Raw genomic sequence first — 17,337 nt, forward strand, 5'->3', positions numbered from 1 at the left:
ACCAGTCAAATTCGCTTTCAGATAGCCACAATCAGCGGTTTTACGACTCGCGAGCGCTCACTCTGAGTGAACGCTCACGAATAATAAAATTGCCGATTGTAACACTCTGGAATCGAAATTGACAGGTAGTATGTGTCAAACACTTGCCTTCCTGTTTCTAACAAGGACAAAATATCATTATAACATGTAATGACTTAAAAATTCAGAAAATCAACTTTTTATAGCAAGTGAGTGGAAGCAACCCTGTTGTTAGATCCAATTACCATTTTCCAAAAAACGTTATTCAAATAGATAAGATTTTTTAAAGCGGTAACAGAGGGCAACATTTTGAGAATTTGTAGAATTTCTGCACTTTTCATTTTTTTTTTAATCTGGAAAATCCAAAGAGTTTTATGGTACACGCAGAAAAAATGGATATTTGTTCCAGGGCCTAATGTATTTTGTTATTGATTCAAACACATTGCATCACATCAACCTAACACATTTTTGAATCAACAAATGGTTTTTAGAATCAACAAACAGATTTATGACTCTACAACCGGTTTGTTGATTCAAAAATATTTTTCTTTGAATTAACCGAATAATAAATTTGAATCAACACCAAAAATATATTAGGTCCTGAGCCAAAAATATATCAATTTGAATTTAAAAATCATTTCTCTGCGTGTAGTGTTACTAAATATCTGCAAATCTACGGATAAATCCGAAGACTTGACCACACTGCCGAGTGAACTGAAGATGACGACGACGTTGGAGCTTTCTACCTCTACTGTGGATCATAGCAGAGCTTTGCTCTTTTTTCACTTTGTTCGTCACTTTGCACTGATGAAGACGACGACGACGACGACTACGACGATGGTGCGGATAGCATTGCAAGCCAGAAGGATTATGAAAATGTAACTATACACTGGAACGTGCTGTCGGTATCGGATGGGGACCGCGGGGATTAGGCGTGGTTGAAGAAATTGATGATCTTGTATGAACATTTCGGACGGGAGAGATTCCTCACGGGGTATTGCAATACGAATATTCTCGAACATGCATGAACCTCAGATTTTTTTTCGTCGAACGTAGGTGTTTTAAGTGTGTTTAATATTTTACCGCATTTTCATTCAAGTATAGAATATAATAAATTGAAAGTCTAAGTTTAAGATTAACAAATTGAGTATGGGAAGAATCTAGAATCGAAGCATGAAAAACATATCGATATCCGTTATGGCAACATGGTCTCTTGAAACTTGAAGCCCTACCGATAGGAACTAAAAATCAACTGGCAGACATCTGTACCAAGGCTTTGGATGGAGAGCAGTTCCAAATTATTCTGAAGAGTCTAGGATTGAACGATCGTTAGCAACTTGTTTGTCTCTCATCAACAAGCCCTCAAAAAGTGTCTTCCTTCTTCTTCGAATTTCAAGTTTATTGCTTATCGCATATTAGCTTATTGCGTGCTCTCAACATAGTGTTCTAGATGCACTTCCACAGTTATTAATTGAGAACTTTCGATGCCTGTACCATTTTTGCATTGGTATAATTGTGTGGTAAGTCCAATCATACTTCTATGCCCAGGGAAGTCGAGACATTTTCCAACCCGAAAAATTCCTAAACAGGACCGGGAGTCGAACCCAGCCACCTCCAGCATGGTCTTGCTTTGTAGCTGCGCCTTTGCCGACTGAGCTAAGGGAGGCCACCTCAAGAAGTGTAGACATGTATTATCTTTGCTTTAATAAAACTGTTTCTGTTCGTTAAGTTTCTGTGTCGTTTCTCTGAGTTTCAAAAACATCGAATCTCTTCAACAATCAACAACGTCTAGCGTCTAATCAAAGACGGATATAGATGTTTACCATCCTTCTGGATCCCAGTTCAACTCAAGGATGTACCAATCATCTAGGGCTCAGAAATTCTTCTTATTTGAGTAATTTATGTTAATATTGCAAAAATGCCACATCGAGAATTTCTCGAACAACAATAGAGAGGGCCTATCAGATTTTGTAAACAAAACTTGTAACGCTCTTTTCGCGCGTATCGAAGCTCGACTACACAAAATAACAAAAATAATAACACAAAAAATAAGGCCGTTGATCTGCAACCAGCAACGGTGCTTTGCGAATCTATCGAGATTCAAAAAAGCTATATGTGAGAAAGACGATCTCGAATAAAATACAAAAACGTTGTTATTACACTCGGCTCCGAAGAGCTTTCAAATACATTGAACTTACGAAAAAAAGGTTTTGGATAAAATTATCTCAAGGATTGTCACACGTCATACTCTCCAGGACAGGAAACTGTTCCGTTTAGCTTCTCGGATTGTCTATCGAGTGCAGTGTTCGGAAAATTAAAAAACTCAAAATTCATGCATGAGTTTATGCGCCTATGAGTTTTCAGGATCAAACATTTATTTCTTTATATTTCGGCGCTGTTAATTGTTATTACTATTGTTTCTGCATCAGCGATTGGAATACTAACACAAAATGCATAAGCATGTAATCAATTGACGTTTGAGTGGTTTTTATTCCATGGACGACAACGGAGTTTGGAAGTTAGTTCGATGCCCTACCGGAGTAAGACCGTTGCAGTCAAAATGGATGTTCTGTACCAAGCAAGACGAAAATAGCAATACGATCAAGCACAAGGCTAGGCTCGTTGTAAAGGGCTATCTTAAAAAAAAACCAGGAGTTGATTTTCAAGACCCATATGTTTACCAGCAGCAAAGCTCACGACGATACGAACAGTGCTGGCGGTTGGTATTCAGAAGCGATGCCATGGAAAAACAGCCTTTTTGCATGGAGAGTTGCGTGAATCGATTTACATGACAGTTCCGAAAGGTGTCAAAGTGAAACCCGGTGATGTGTACCAATCCCAAGGGAGCAGTCACCCCGTTGCTGGAATGAGAAGTTTAAAAGCGTTATTTTGAAACTCGGCTTCAAGAGATCGCAGCACGCTTTTTGTCTCTATGTGCGGCTAGGAAAAGGAGATGAAGATACCGTATATTTGGTGCTGTATGTTGACGACTTACTTATTGTTGGACCCAAGTTGCAAATAATTGAAGATTTGAAAACCCAACTGACCCGTGGATTCAAGATAACAGATTGAGGTGCTGTAAATTATTTCCATGTGATGAAGATTTATTGCGATCACGATTGCGGTAGAATGCTGTTGTCCCAAAATGCTGCTATTGAGAAAGTTCGGAATGGAGGAATGCAATCCAACTAGGAGCCCGATTGAAAAGGGCTTACAGCTACATCGAAACACGACTGAAGAGATGCAGCAGCCTTACCGTAACATTTGCTTCTCTGTTGGGTACCTCAGAAAATTCCAACAACAACCTGGACAACAATACTGGTCGGCACTTAAGCGAGTAGTCCAATTCTTAAAAGGTACGCAGAAATCGGAGATGGAGTTCAAACCAGGCAAGTGGCACCCCTATCTCTCCTAATAACAAGTAGTCGTAGCGAGCATAACCAGGGGCCCACGCTTGGGCCTAGCTTTGATTGCTTTGTTTACGAAAAGATGGCTGCGTGCCAGTCCCTTGGTTCAAACATCATGAAGACCAGAAGTCCCTTACCGGATTTGCAGACGCAGATTGGGCAGGATATCAAGAAGATCGTAAGTCAGTAAGTGGATTTGTACTCAAAGTTTACAGAAATACGGTGTCCTGATCAAGCAAAAAACAGGCAAGCGTAACGATGTCCACAAGTGAAGCAGAATATATTGCCTTGAGTTGTGCAGCGGCCGAAGCGATCTGGTTGACCGGAATTCTCACTGATTTGGGCATAACCGACGTTTAACCTGTTAATTTTTTTTTGTCTGTAGATATGAAGAAACACTTCAAGTCTCCTCATCCATTAATGTATGAGTTAGGTAATGAAGTGTGCGTTTAACTAGTACTGTCGCATTAATGGTCCTTCGCTCATTTTCAATTTCTATTCAATTTCGTACTGTCGTACTCCAGCGGAACTATCAACCTATCCTCGTCAGACCGTTCTGTAGCTAATAACATTTCCAACCAAAAATATAAAAATAAAAATACGAACAATAGCAAAATTACCGGATGAAACTCCTACGTGGAACTGCCCGAAAGATCTCTGAGCTTTCTTTAAGTTCTCACTAAGTAACAAAACACTCTGATAAAAGGCTATTTAAGGCTTAAGCAGCTGTAGCTGTAGCATTCTAGCAGCCTCATATTTAAGTCATTATCCGAACTTGAAAGTTCCGGTACCATAATTGAATATCATTCTTGGCCATCCATAATTGAATATCATTCTTAGCGATCCAAGCGGGCCCAGACCGTGGGCCTGCATCTATGCTCGCTACGACTACTGCAGTCTGTATCTGGCGGTCAACGGCAAAATTGATCACCGAAAACTTCTTTTCGTGATGCGGAGAGAGGAAAAACGAAGAATGCACCCACTGTGACAACCGAACAGCCGAAACACTGCAACACAAATTTTGCTCCTGTCGTCGTGTCGGTTCAGCTTGGACAATTTTGCAGCAGAAGATAGCTGTTATTCTAAATGGGTGGCTACAGCTCTCGTTTGACGATCTGATCAGACCTGCCCTAGAGAGAATCGATCGAAGAAGACGAACATAAATAATGAAACTGTTCGCTAAATACATATAATATATTAACGATTCCAACGATAGAATCAATGTGCAAGCTTTAGAATTCCACTTGAACTTAAATTGTTAATTATATTGTAAATAATTGATTTTCCTTCTTATTATATAATACTGACTAATAAAACAATATGATATAGTGATAATAGTCCGCGGAAAATTTGATGAAATCATATCAAGCAGAATGCAGACGGCATTAAATGTAGCTACACTGTGGTGCAAGATTGAAGGATTGAAAATAAATCCTTCAAAAACAAAGATTGTACCCTTTACAAAAAGACGAAAAGTCTTATTTTCAAAACTTTCTTTGGAAGGAACAGAATTAAAATATTCTTCGGAAGTAAAATATTTAGGAGTAACTTTAGATAGCAAGCTCTATTGGAATGTACATTTAGAACAAGTAATAAAAAAGCAACCAATGCTCTTTGGATTAGTAAAAGGACGTTTGGCAAGAAATGGGGACTCAAACCTAAAATGTTACATTGGATTTATTCGGCTATAGTAAAACCAAGAATAATTTATGCATCACTAGTTTGGTGGCCAAAAACAGTGCAAAAAAACAGCTCAACAAAGACTTGAAAAACTGCAGAGGTTGGCCACTACCTCCATAACTGGAGCAATGCGCAGTACTCCATCTAAAGCCTTAGAAGCTTTGCTTAATCTTTTCCTTTACATCAATTCATTCAACTGGATGCAATGAAGAATGCTCTCAGACTCAGACGAACAAAAGAGCTCTTTGAAGGAGATCTTAAAAATCATATGAGCATCTTGAAAGATATTCAATTAAGTCCACTAATTTTAAAGAATGAAGATTTTATGGCAAAAACTCATGAATTCAACCATCTATTTAATGTGTTTAATACAACACGCAATGATTGGGAGACTGGAGGGCCGTTGATTCGTCCTGGGACTATAACATTCTACACGGATGGCTCAAAACAGGATAACAGGGTAGGGGCAGGAATAACAGGTCCCGGAATTAACTGTTCTGTAGCAATGGGTAAATGGCCAACAGTATTCCAAGCAGAAATATTTGCGATTCTAGAATGTGTAGAAATATGTTTAAAAAGAAATTATAGGAATGCAAACATATGCATTTTTTCGGACAGTCAAGCAGCATTGAATGCCCTTAAATCAATGATCTACACTTCAAAGTTAGTGTGGGAATGCTATAATCAACTTCAGAAATTGTCCTGTCGTAACAAGGTAAATCTATATTGGGTTCCTGGTCATTGCGGCATTGAAGGAAATGAAAAAGCTGATCAATTAGCAAAGTTTGGCTCATCCCAGAAATGTATTGGTCCCGAACCATTTATTGGTCTATCGCCTTCTAATCTGAAAATGGAATTAAAGAACTGGGAAAAAAGCAAGGTACAATCCAATTGGAATAATACCTCAACAGCCCGGCAATCTAAACAATTCATTAAGCCCAACGTTTTGAGTACGCAAAGGTTACTCAATCTTTCCAAAAAAGATTTAAGCACCTACACTGGATTAATAACAGGACATTGTCCTAGTAAATATCATTTTAAAAACATTGGAAAGCTTAGCGACGATAGATGTCGCTTTTGTTATTTGGAGAGCGAAAGCTCTGAACATTTATTGTGTGATTGCACTGCTTTATTTAATAAACGATGCAGATTTCTTGATAAAGGACTCATCGTACCTGAAGGAATTTGGACCAGTATACCCAATAAAGTTGTAAACTTCATTCGAAGTGCAATTCCATATTGGGATAATGCCGATGATCAATGATGAAGATCACTCTACATAGTGGTTGATCATCAAAACACACGGCAAATAGTAAAAAGAGGATACACCACAATAGATCAAAACACTGGTCGCAGTGGTAAATGTCCACGACACGGAAAAAAAAAATAAAGCAATATACAAAAAAATAACGTAGAGAACGAACGAACCGACATGCCACAGAAGCATTTCGTTTGTCCACAATTCGAATTGTCAAACTAGCGATTCGAACTTTCAAGCGGGCGAGACGCAAACCAAGGCAATATAAAATATACGTGGGTTCGTGTCCTTGCTCATGGTATGGCGTGATCGGATGAGTAGATGTCGGTAGTGTTTAACGTATTTTAAATATGGCGTCTTGGGCTCAAATTTGAAAGTAGCTTGTATGAGCTGTCACGGCGGTTCGTCAGTGATAGGGGTGCCACCTCCTTGTTCTTAGCAGCTTTCGGCGGAACTTGAACGACACTGTTGGAAAATTAAAAAAAATCTTTATTCTCTTCTACGCCATGTTTGCAGCCTTGCCTGGCAGAAGGACTAGAGGTACTTTTTGGAACTTTTTTTTTTTTAATTTAAATTGCTAATAGTACGCATCGGTACTTTGTGAAGCGGGAAGTCATGAGCTTTATTCAGCTCTTAAAGCACCCTGAAAGTCCTGTAGGAACTTTATTTGAAGTTTATCGAACTTGAAAGTGGATTTTATCGTGGAATGCGGAGCTTTTGGTTGCTTTGGTCTAGACTTCCTTTATGATTCTAAGTATCTTTTTAAACTTCCAGTAATTTTACTGAAGTTAATTGTTTTTCCTTGATGTGTTTTCCGTACTGAAAACTAATGCTACCGATAACAGGGAAGCAGCTGCCACACCTGGATCCTACATATCGACCCATCAACTCATGTACCTGAAGATAATTGAATTTCCTTGATCATCCTCAAGATTCCCACCATTTTCCAGCTGTTTTGAAAACCTCATTTAAGCTCACGGAATTTCATCAAAATCTCTCATTGTTACTGAACTTCTTTGAACTTCCCTGAGTATCTGGCGATTGTATTCTGGAAATGTTGCCAGTCTTCTTGAAATGTTGTCTTCGGTTAAAACTAATATGCACGTCATACTGATTAAGACAGACCGTTCTACTATCGAGGCTCTATCTTCAATTAAACGCCAAGGGCACGTTTAGTAGTTTCCGTTAAAATCTTGAGCCCTCCTTTGATATTCCTGCGCCTGGTGGTTTGACTCTGGCCTCTTCGAAGGAGACATATTTCTTAAAGCCCTCCTCATTTTAACACTCGCAGATTTGTTAACTGTATTCTGTACGTTTCATAAGTTGCTGTCGTCAACCATACACCAGTCTAAACGCATCTCGTCCACCGTGGTACAACTATTGATTTTCCTTGTATTCCTTCACGCCATGTTCCCTTTTGAAGACCGAGTAATTTACTTTTGCTACTTCGCCGTGAATTAAATTGTCTATCTCGATACTTTGGACGATCTTGGTGGGATACTAGATATCATATTGATGATTTGTCTTCACATTTCCTGTGCAATTAAATGATTTTTAGGAATCTCAGACTAACTGTTGTGGACTTTTCTTCGACTAAGCCTCAACACAAAATTTTGGTTATTTGCCCACAGAAAGATTGGGTAAATTTGCATACCGTGGCTCCGTGCAGTAATTGGGCTAGGTCTCACTCCTAATTCTGCTCTCTTCCAATACAATTGTGTCAAACGGTACAGGATTAATTGCACTCCGAATTAATGATTAACCGAACACACTGTACACCAATTGATTGGAACAACAAAATATTTACAATGTTACATTTTACTAAAATTGATATGCACTGGTCTCCACCATTGACCTCATGTCCGAATAGATGGATCTTACAACTAAAAACTTAATTGGGATCCCTCTCAACCCCTAGAGCCCCAATGAGTCATTCGTGACGTCATCTAGAACAGAAGAATCCACCAAATTAATGATCTCCTCTCTTCTCTTTACACAGCAAAAAAAGTTGTTGAATATTACATCGAAACTGATGTAACCAGGTCAATCCATCGGTTGTGTAATATCACATTGTACGATGTACATCGATTTTGCGAACAAAATTGCATCCATTGTATCTGCTTTTTGCTATTACATCATTATTTCATACATCAGCTTGAATTACGTTGATCGATATTACATTTTTTTTTTGCTGTGTACCCGGTATTGGTTGACAGCATTTATGTACACTACACATACACTTGAGTGTACCGATAGTACCACACCTTGAGCCTAACACTTTATTTTGCACTTATTGTGAAACACATCCATTTCATGTGTGAATCACTTAGATGCTTAAGAGATGAACTAGCCTCAGGCTAAAAATCTCTAAAATAAAGATTAAAAAAAAAAAAAAAAAAAACTTAGATGCTATGTGCCTCACATGATGATATCAATAACTTTGCACATCATAGTTCAATATTCTACTTTATCGACTTCTAATGTACCGACTCAAAAATTAAATCGACACATATATAAACAACGCTGCCAGAGGGCAGAGCATACACATGATTTTTTTTAATGGGTCTGATTTGGGAATTGATCTTGGACCGTTTTGGGTGTGCTGATACAGTTGTCTTCATTCGATCTCACTAGCAAACGGTCGTCTCATATATGAGGCTGGTTGAAAAGTATGAAGTCACAACTCATGTTTTCAATGTTCCTTGCAGAACAAGTATTTCACATCGCATTGAAATGCAAAACACTTCAAACCCACCAGTTTTGAACAGTAGTGTGATTCAATGTGCAATACATTTAAATCGATAGAGAAGATTATCAACATTTCAAAGTTTGAAAGACAAGAAATCAACGTGTAGAACACATTGAACCATGGTGAAATACACTTAAAATAAATGTGATTGTGCATATGAAATATCAAGTGCTTAAACACTTCGATCAGACGTGTGGACTTGCCTTAAGGACATATCCAGTCTAAAAATTTAGTATTGTTCAGTTGTTCGGTTGGTGCCAAAATATGGGAAGGCGAATCCTTTCTACCAAAACGGATCTGACAGGATAGAAAACATTCAATGGAGAGTAATACGCATTCGTCTTCCTCTTCTAGGCTTTTTACGCTTCTGTAGCGAGCGTTTTCCCTGTTCTCAAGCTAGTGTTCTAGATGTACTTCTACAGTTATTGATTGAGAGCTTTCGATGCCAACAACAATGCATGCATTTGTATATTTTGTGGCAAGTACAATAACACTTTATGCCCAGGGAAGTCGAGAAAATGTCCAACCCAAAAGTTTCCCTCAACCACTGTCTTCACTGAAAAGGCTATCTGAGACGACTGCCGTGAAAAAATAGATTCAAATTACCACCCCATGAGAGTCGATACCAGCTGAAACAAAAGGTTTGTCACTTGTTTTAGAAGATAACATTTCGAAATCCTCCATCATTTACAACGAACACCAACAATCCATTGATGAGCCAGATACAAACTGTTGTCAAACAATTTCCCAAAACATTAAAAATAACGGTACGAAACTATTGAGCGTACCATTTTGATGTCTTCTAGAATGATCTTTATATTTGAGTACTTTATTTGAGGGTTGAAAAATGTTGCTTAGAAATTATAAAAACGGACGTAAATCCTTTAAACAAAGAGATTGCGATTTGATTCCTGGAGCAAAAATGTGCATTTTCAAAGCACTTAAAACGTGTGAGAACATTAAAAAAATTGGAAAATTAAAACAAACAAATTACGTCTACATGAGAGATAGAAAAATGTCGTATTGGACAAAGTTTCTTAAAATAACTCTATCTACAATGTTTCCATGCATGTTCATCAATTTTAACAAAACATAAAAAAAAAAAATCTTATCTGAGTGTATATCCCCCTTAAGCAGAAATATTCACCACTCAAACAAAATGCTACACTCAATAGTTTCGTCGCAAATGGCCATGTCCCACTGTGCGCCGCCAGTGAACAAAATTACCCAAAAGTCGCTGCTAACCATTTTTAAATCGGCGCCCACTTCTAGACCACATGCCAAACGCAGCATGTTCGATCTTAGTGTGGAAAAGAACCTTTTCTGGTTGTTAAATTCATCAGTTTTCGTCAAAAATCAATGATCGAATACAAAACATCTACTGGTCTAGAATGTTCCCAATTAACAACTGTGGCAGCGCTAAAAGATTTCTTAGCTGAGGTCAGGTTCAGTTATAGCCAAAACAAAGAGTGGAAGAAGTAGAACGACTGCGGAAGTAAATTTCCCAGGAGAATCATTTGCTGAGCACAAGATCAAGCGAACAGTAAGATAAACTTCCCATTAAACTTTCGAAATTTCTAGTTGTTCAAAAACATTCAAGCCAGTGCAATGCGATCCTGGATAGCTTCACCAAACCATACCCCCAAAATTTACCCACTCTCAAATTCCAATTGTGTTCCCGAAGCCATTCCAATACCTTCCCGTCACAGTGAACGTATCCGTATGTAGCTGCAGCGGCATCGCCACCAAAAGAGATGTGATAGAATTTGTGATATCGTTCCTAGGTTGGTTGCTACGACCAACCATCATCGATCGGAAAGGCTCCATCCGGACCTTGGGAGCAAAACCAACCGTCGTCGCCGTCGTCGTCGTCATCGTCGTCTTCGGAGCCATCCGTTGGCGTCCCCATCGCATCGAAGAAGGAGTGAAATAATTTATCATATCTGAAATTGGATGCGAGAGCAGTAAGGTGCCACTGTGTGTTATAAACGAGGGAAGCCAAAATTCCACCCGCTCCCCTCCTCATTCTCTCTCATCATGAGATCCACCCAATTCATCCGGGGGAGAATGCGAGGATTATGCAAAATAATTTTCTTACCATAACCGAGTGGAGCAACTACCGAGTCCGTTTTCTTTGTTGTGCAGTGAATGTAAGTGGTAGAAAGTATGAGTGAGTGAGTAAGTGTGTGTAGTAGTAGTAGAAGATGTTCGTTTGTCTTCATCTTCTTCAGAGAAATTTGGCACAAGATACAAGTTGTTGTTCTTCTCGTTCAAAAGAGAGTGAGTGAGTGGGTAAAGTATATTGATTGGGCGAAAGGGGGATAAAGAGCACAGAACTCAAACGATGGAGTTTTTTCGTCGAGGAAAAGGAAGTTGGCATAGTCAGAAAGAACGTCCAATTACTTACACTCTGCCCTAGTTCCCTAATTTTTCCAGCTGGGATATTCCCGCAGTTCTGTTTTTTTTTGTTTATCCGTTTGCTTAATTACACAACAATTTTAAAACAATCCTTTCGCCATCCAGTGTAGCGTTTTACTTCCTCTGTTATCTTCTTATGCATCAATTTGATCTTAACTATTTAACACAGGAGAAAAATAAACTATCAACAATTAGTATTCACAGTTTTCCTTTGTTTATTTTTTTTTTCCTTCAAAAGTTGTCTTTATGCCACCTTTAATGTGTAGTGTTTTGGTTATCACTTACAGGCTAAATATTAAATAGTTTTGGTTTATCAGTTGTGATCTTACCTTGTGGTTCATATAACAAGCACATGTTGCTTCCTTTTTCTTCAATAAATTTTGTATATATTTTACACTTTTCATAATTGTTGCAATAGCTTACCTTGCTTGGTTTTGTGTTCCTTTCAACTTTGTGTGTAAGTGTTTGTTTGCTTTTTTGCGTTGCTGTCGCAACTTACCATTCCCTAAAAAATAATCTCGAATTGCAATATGTAATTCTGACTGATGTTATTGGTTAGCTTTGTTTCCATTCCTGTATTCAGCTTGCGTATATACTTATTGATAACTACTTTTTTCCGATGGCTCGCTTTGTTGTTTGTTTGTTGGGGCGAAGGTTGAATGAACCACAGAGGAGTATGAGGGAAATGATAGATGTTAAATGTGAGTGAATAATGGAGCATGTGGTAACGATCGGTCAGCTAAATGAGGAAGTAGGGCTGCATTTTCTCATACAAATTACTCTAAGTGTTAAAGATTTGGTGCTGGGAACTAAGCCAATAAAATGCTAAAATGATCCTTGCAGAATGTAAAGAGGAAAACTTGCCTTTGGTTTTGTTAGCAATTTAATAATCATAGAAAGAAGCAAATTTGATTTTTTTCATGATCACGAATAGAACGTTGTATCAGGAAAATGCATCCACAAAATATATTATAGTAAACACCTTAATACCCCGTTCACACTATAGCGTATATCACGTGAGAAAAGCTGTCTTGCAATGAGCACTCATACATCTAGTTTTCACTGGAAATCCTGTGTATGAGTGTTCATTGCAAGACAATCTATATTACGTGAAATAAGCTGTAATGTGAACGAGATATAACGCAATTCAGGCTCAACCTCTTTGCAAGTTCTTAATGGGTACAAAATGGAACTATAATCGATCTCTTTTGAGAGTTTATAAGTTACTCTACCGTATGCGTGATAATGTTTGCACCATTGAGCAATGTCAAAACTAAAAAAAATCTCAAAAATTTCGTTTTCGAGTTTTTTTTTTATTTATTCAAAGGGGGGATGTTTCTCAGAGTCTTAAACTATGTTAATCATCGATCGAGTTTCCACTTGCTGCAATTACGGCCTCCACACGCTTCTGGAATACACGGCAGGTTCTTATATTGTAGTTTGGATCCATTTCTCTCCAGGTACGGGTCAATGTTTGTCTGAGGCTTGCTGTACTCGGGTGGTGTTTAGAACAGGCCTTGGCCTTCATTACACACCATATTGAGTAATCCAGTGGATTAAGATTGGGGCTGGATGGCAGCTCATCGGAAGATGTTCCTGCAACCACTTCTGAGTGCGGTTCGAGGTGTTGCACGGAGCCCCATCTTGTTGCAATACAACATTTGGCTTCGGACTGTACTGTTCTTTGATCCACGGAAGAACATACTTTGTTAAAAGCCCAATCTAGACCTCCGTGTTGACCTTGTCGCCTTCTGGAAGCCACCAATCCAAACACCATAACGCTAGCAGGATGCTTGGTCAGATACACGTTTTTGTGCTCATCGGCCACGTATTTTACCGGTAGAGAACTAATATACCGGTCGGTTCTGGAATTTGATACGGGATCGACGGTAAACATGCTTTCGTCGGTGAATAGGATTACCGGATTTTATCGCTTTAGGAAGTTCAAGATTTTCTTGCATCGTTCGACCCGTAGCTCCCGGATGCGGTTGGTAATCATGTAAGTTTTTTTTCCGTGCCCTCGACTTCGCCCCGTAATCTTCCTTTACGATCTTCCGTGCCGTGAACTCACTGATCCCGTGTTCCTTTACCATTTTCCTTATTGAACGCACTGGATTCACCCGAATCTTCCTTTTGATAGCAGCGATAACCCTCGGAACCCGAGCTGACCTCAATAACAAATACCAATAACAATTTTGGTTTTATGAGGGCTCTGTAGACCATGATTAAGACTTGTAGCATGCTTTAAAACCTCATTTAAACTTGTAATGTTACTTGGGAATATTCCTGACTCGAATCGTAAATTTCCAACGGCTTGTCAACCTAGAATCGGCCGCACAATGATCGGGGAGCCATCAAGATAGAACAATTCGGTCCGCAGCGTTTTGGAGAAGAAACCCGGAAATCAACAACATCTAACGAAAGCTGTAGGCAAATCAACCCCTTGAACTCTCAGATGGCCACGTGGCCATAAATGCTACGATCATGATTAAAATTATCCATTATTCGAAAGTAAAGCAAAAATCATGAAACTCAAACTCACCATAGTTTGGTGATAATTGTAGCTGACGAACTTTATAAGCTTGATATTTGGAGCAAAGAAATCACAGCTTTTATTTGCATGCGCTGTTGTTTGCTTGTTGATATTTATCCATAAAAATCAAGCATCTGAATAGTGTGCTCTCTTGCCGTCCGGATTTTTTTGCTTTTTGTTGAAGGAAGTGTTACTCCTACCTGAAGCAAATTTAAACAGCACTTTTCAGTGCTCAATATTATCTATAACATTTTTACCTTGTTTGACTCTTATTCCTTATCGATCCTTGTTTGGAGCCTACCCGAGGGAATCCTGCTTGGCCATCGACTTGGAACATTCCTCTTCGATCGTTCGGATTCTTATAGTAATCTGCTTGGAATGCGATTTACAGAAACTTGGTTCTGCCTCCATGGCACCTTAGCACAAAAGAAAATGGCAATCACTTGATCCCCTTTCTGATGAAATTCAATTGAGCAATCAAATTGAAATGCTTGCGGATGATAAAAATAGTCCATCATCCAGCCAAAATTCCATTTAAAATTCTTCATCTCTACCCGGTGCCAACAATGTTCAGCAAGTAAATGGAGCTACCTATGTTTATATTGCAGCTGGTAGAAATCGAAATCAAATTTCAAACCAATGTAATTCTAACGGAATTTTTCATTATTTTGGCTTAGGTCGCATTACTGCTCCTAAAATGGAATTTTTACAGAAATCATGAATCGACATGATTACTGATATACTGAAAACTAACTCTCTTGGAGTTATGTTTGGCCAAATGCAGTACCATTTCATATGGCAGAAATCGAACACTGAAGATCATCTTTAACAATCATCCATCTGGTCAGGGATCTAGGTATGATTTAATATTCCGATGTAACGTTTCGATCATAAATTGAAACAAAGCAATTTAAATTTTCAGACGAATTCCGTGATACTCCTTTCAGCTTAATACCTCTGTATAGTGCATTAGTCTGATCTATGTTGGAATCCGTTGTAGTTGTGTGGTGTCGATACAATAGAGTCTGGGTATAGCTATTGAAGTGATTCAATGAAAATTCCTACGCTTAGCTCGCCGGCATCGGATCATATAATTCTGTCGCCAGACGACCATCACTGAAACTTTGGAGAAAATTTATCCTCTATCTACCTTCCCGCAACAGTCGGTATCGACAACATGTTCGTATCCGGGTCAAACAAAATATCCGGACAGTTGGATTACAATGTTTCAGTTGCTACTCTCAACCTAACGTCACATTTCCAAAATTTCCAATTGGCTATGAACTTCCGGTGTTCGGCTGAGACAAACTCTAGTGTGTCAACTACGCTACGGAAATATGTTTAAACTTTGAACTTAAAGTGTTTTTGTATTTCGTTAGTTTTACTCATTGTAAGGGAGTTATCTAATCACTGGCTGCTCTCCATAACTATGTTCACCGTTGTCATAAATTTATATCTACACAACTGAAACATTTCCACCGCGCCAACCGATAATTACTTGAGGTGGGAGGGGGGTGGTGATCTCATTGCATAATAACCACACGGCAGCAGACATGATTGGATTTGATTCGAAATTACCAGCAATTACCAGTACCGTGAGCAGGGAGCGGAGCGGGTCTGGAATAGTCCCCATCGGTGGCATAGTGCTTTGAATACCAACCAACAATCCTCGCGTAGGGAAATGTGATTAGCAAACGAACAAATTGCACCCAAGTAGCTCTTACGACGACGGCAACGGCGACATCAGCGAAGCAACTGCATCCGAGAACCAGCAGAAGAGCTTTTGAATGCACGCTGACTGACTGACGACTAATTAAAATAAGATTTACCACATGCAGTTAAATAGATGCGGGAACGAGGATGTGTGGGTGTGGAGGAGGTCTGGAATGTCTTCCATGGTGGGGAATTTCAAGGGTGGCAAGCGAAATTTATTGTGTGGTGATGTAATTACGCCTTTACGGTTTGCTGCTTCGCGTGGATATTAATTCTTCATTTGGCGGGATTCGAGTGACAGCAAAGTGTGGTTGGCTTTGGAGTGTGGTTTTTGAGCGAGTATTTAATATTAGAGGAACGACACGGTTAGAGGTGTTCGGGCTTAGTGGATCGTGTTTTCCTGCTGATTTGTGGGGAAGTGAATAATGATAATCCACCTGTCAAAAGCTTTTCCTGCTTACAGATGAGAAATTTAATAGCTAAGTCAGGGATGTGTTAAAACCGAACACCCCCACCTGGATGGAGGGTACAAGAGAGGATAAGTTTAGGACTTTTGAAGTGGGTGTCACCCACGAATACACTCAACTCCGTTCATTCGCACACGCACACACACACACACACACACATACACGGACATAGACAAGCACTCTTGACTCGCATTCGTTTCAACGGGACAATTTCCATGTCACCGGAGTCGCGCTAAGGACTCTCTCGTTCACTCAGTTTCCGTCACTTTTCCCGGTTTCTGGGCGTTCGTGTAATTACGCTTTAATTAATACTTTAATAAAACATATCTAAAACACGTCAACAATGCTAGGAGTACGGAGTAACAACGATAAAGAGTAGAGTGATGCTTACAGACGGATAGCGGGCAGTTGGCGCCCGAGCCAAAGATGGGAAAATGAATCTCTTCCGGTTCCATCAGCTCCTCGTCCTCTTCGAGACTGTTGCCGGGCAGGTTGTTGATGGTGTTGGTGTTGATTTTATAGCCGGAGCCACCGTTGCTGAGACCGCCGCCGGAAGCGGACGCCGACGCTGCCGACGCGAGGGATGACGATCCGAATGGGCCCGAGGATGAGGACGAGGACGACGACGAGGACAGCAGCGACGAACCGGTGGTCTTGTGCTTGAGCGTAAAGTTCACGCTGAAGATCGCTTCTGCAACGCCACCTGGCGATGATACGATGAAATAGAACGTACGAGGAACTTTCTCGTGCATGTGCACGTAGGTTAGACGTGCCTCCTTGCAGAATGGTGTCGGCAGATCCTGTGTTTAATGAGAAAAAGAATGAAAGAGGGCAAAAGCAAATATTAAACCATGGATAATATTTGTGATGTGTGTGCTTTTGCAGCACTGTGCATGTGGACCCCGTTTGTTGGCCTTGGGTACGACTATTCTACGAGCATCTTTTCTGTAGTGCGGTCACGTGCAGGTATGCACATACAGTAGTGTTTGGAGTATGGTGAAGTTGCTTTTTCCATCTACATACAGACACATTTGTTCACTCCGGGTTAGGTGCTTTCCGAGCAAGTTGCGAGAAAACATTTCTCGTGCTCACAG

At 39.6% G+C, this 17,337-nt stretch overlaps 1 protein-coding gene across 1 annotated transcript in view; it reads right to left on the reverse strand.

Moving 5' to 3' along the window:
- Positions 1 to 8,816: 8,816 nt before the first annotated feature.
- tei (teiresias) overlaps positions 8,817 to 17,337 on the reverse strand; it is a 282,830-nt gene continuing 274,309 nt past the window's right edge. Inside the window, exon 10 of the mRNA XM_065230249.1 lies at positions 8,817 to 17,043. Coding sequence (XP_065086321.1) covers positions 16,549 to 17,043 — 495 coding nt within the window. The 3' untranslated portion in view covers positions 8,817 to 16,548. The remainder of the gene's footprint in view (positions 17,044 to 17,337) is intronic.

This window comes from Ochlerotatus camptorhynchus, unplaced genomic scaffold (assembly GCF_037179485.1).
Source record: "Ochlerotatus camptorhynchus isolate MF236.1 unplaced genomic scaffold, CSIRO-AGI_Acam_v1.1 ptg000329l, whole genome shotgun sequence".
In the NCBI taxonomy this organism is placed as follows: domain Eukaryota; kingdom Metazoa; phylum Arthropoda; class Insecta; order Diptera; family Culicidae; genus Ochlerotatus; species Ochlerotatus camptorhynchus.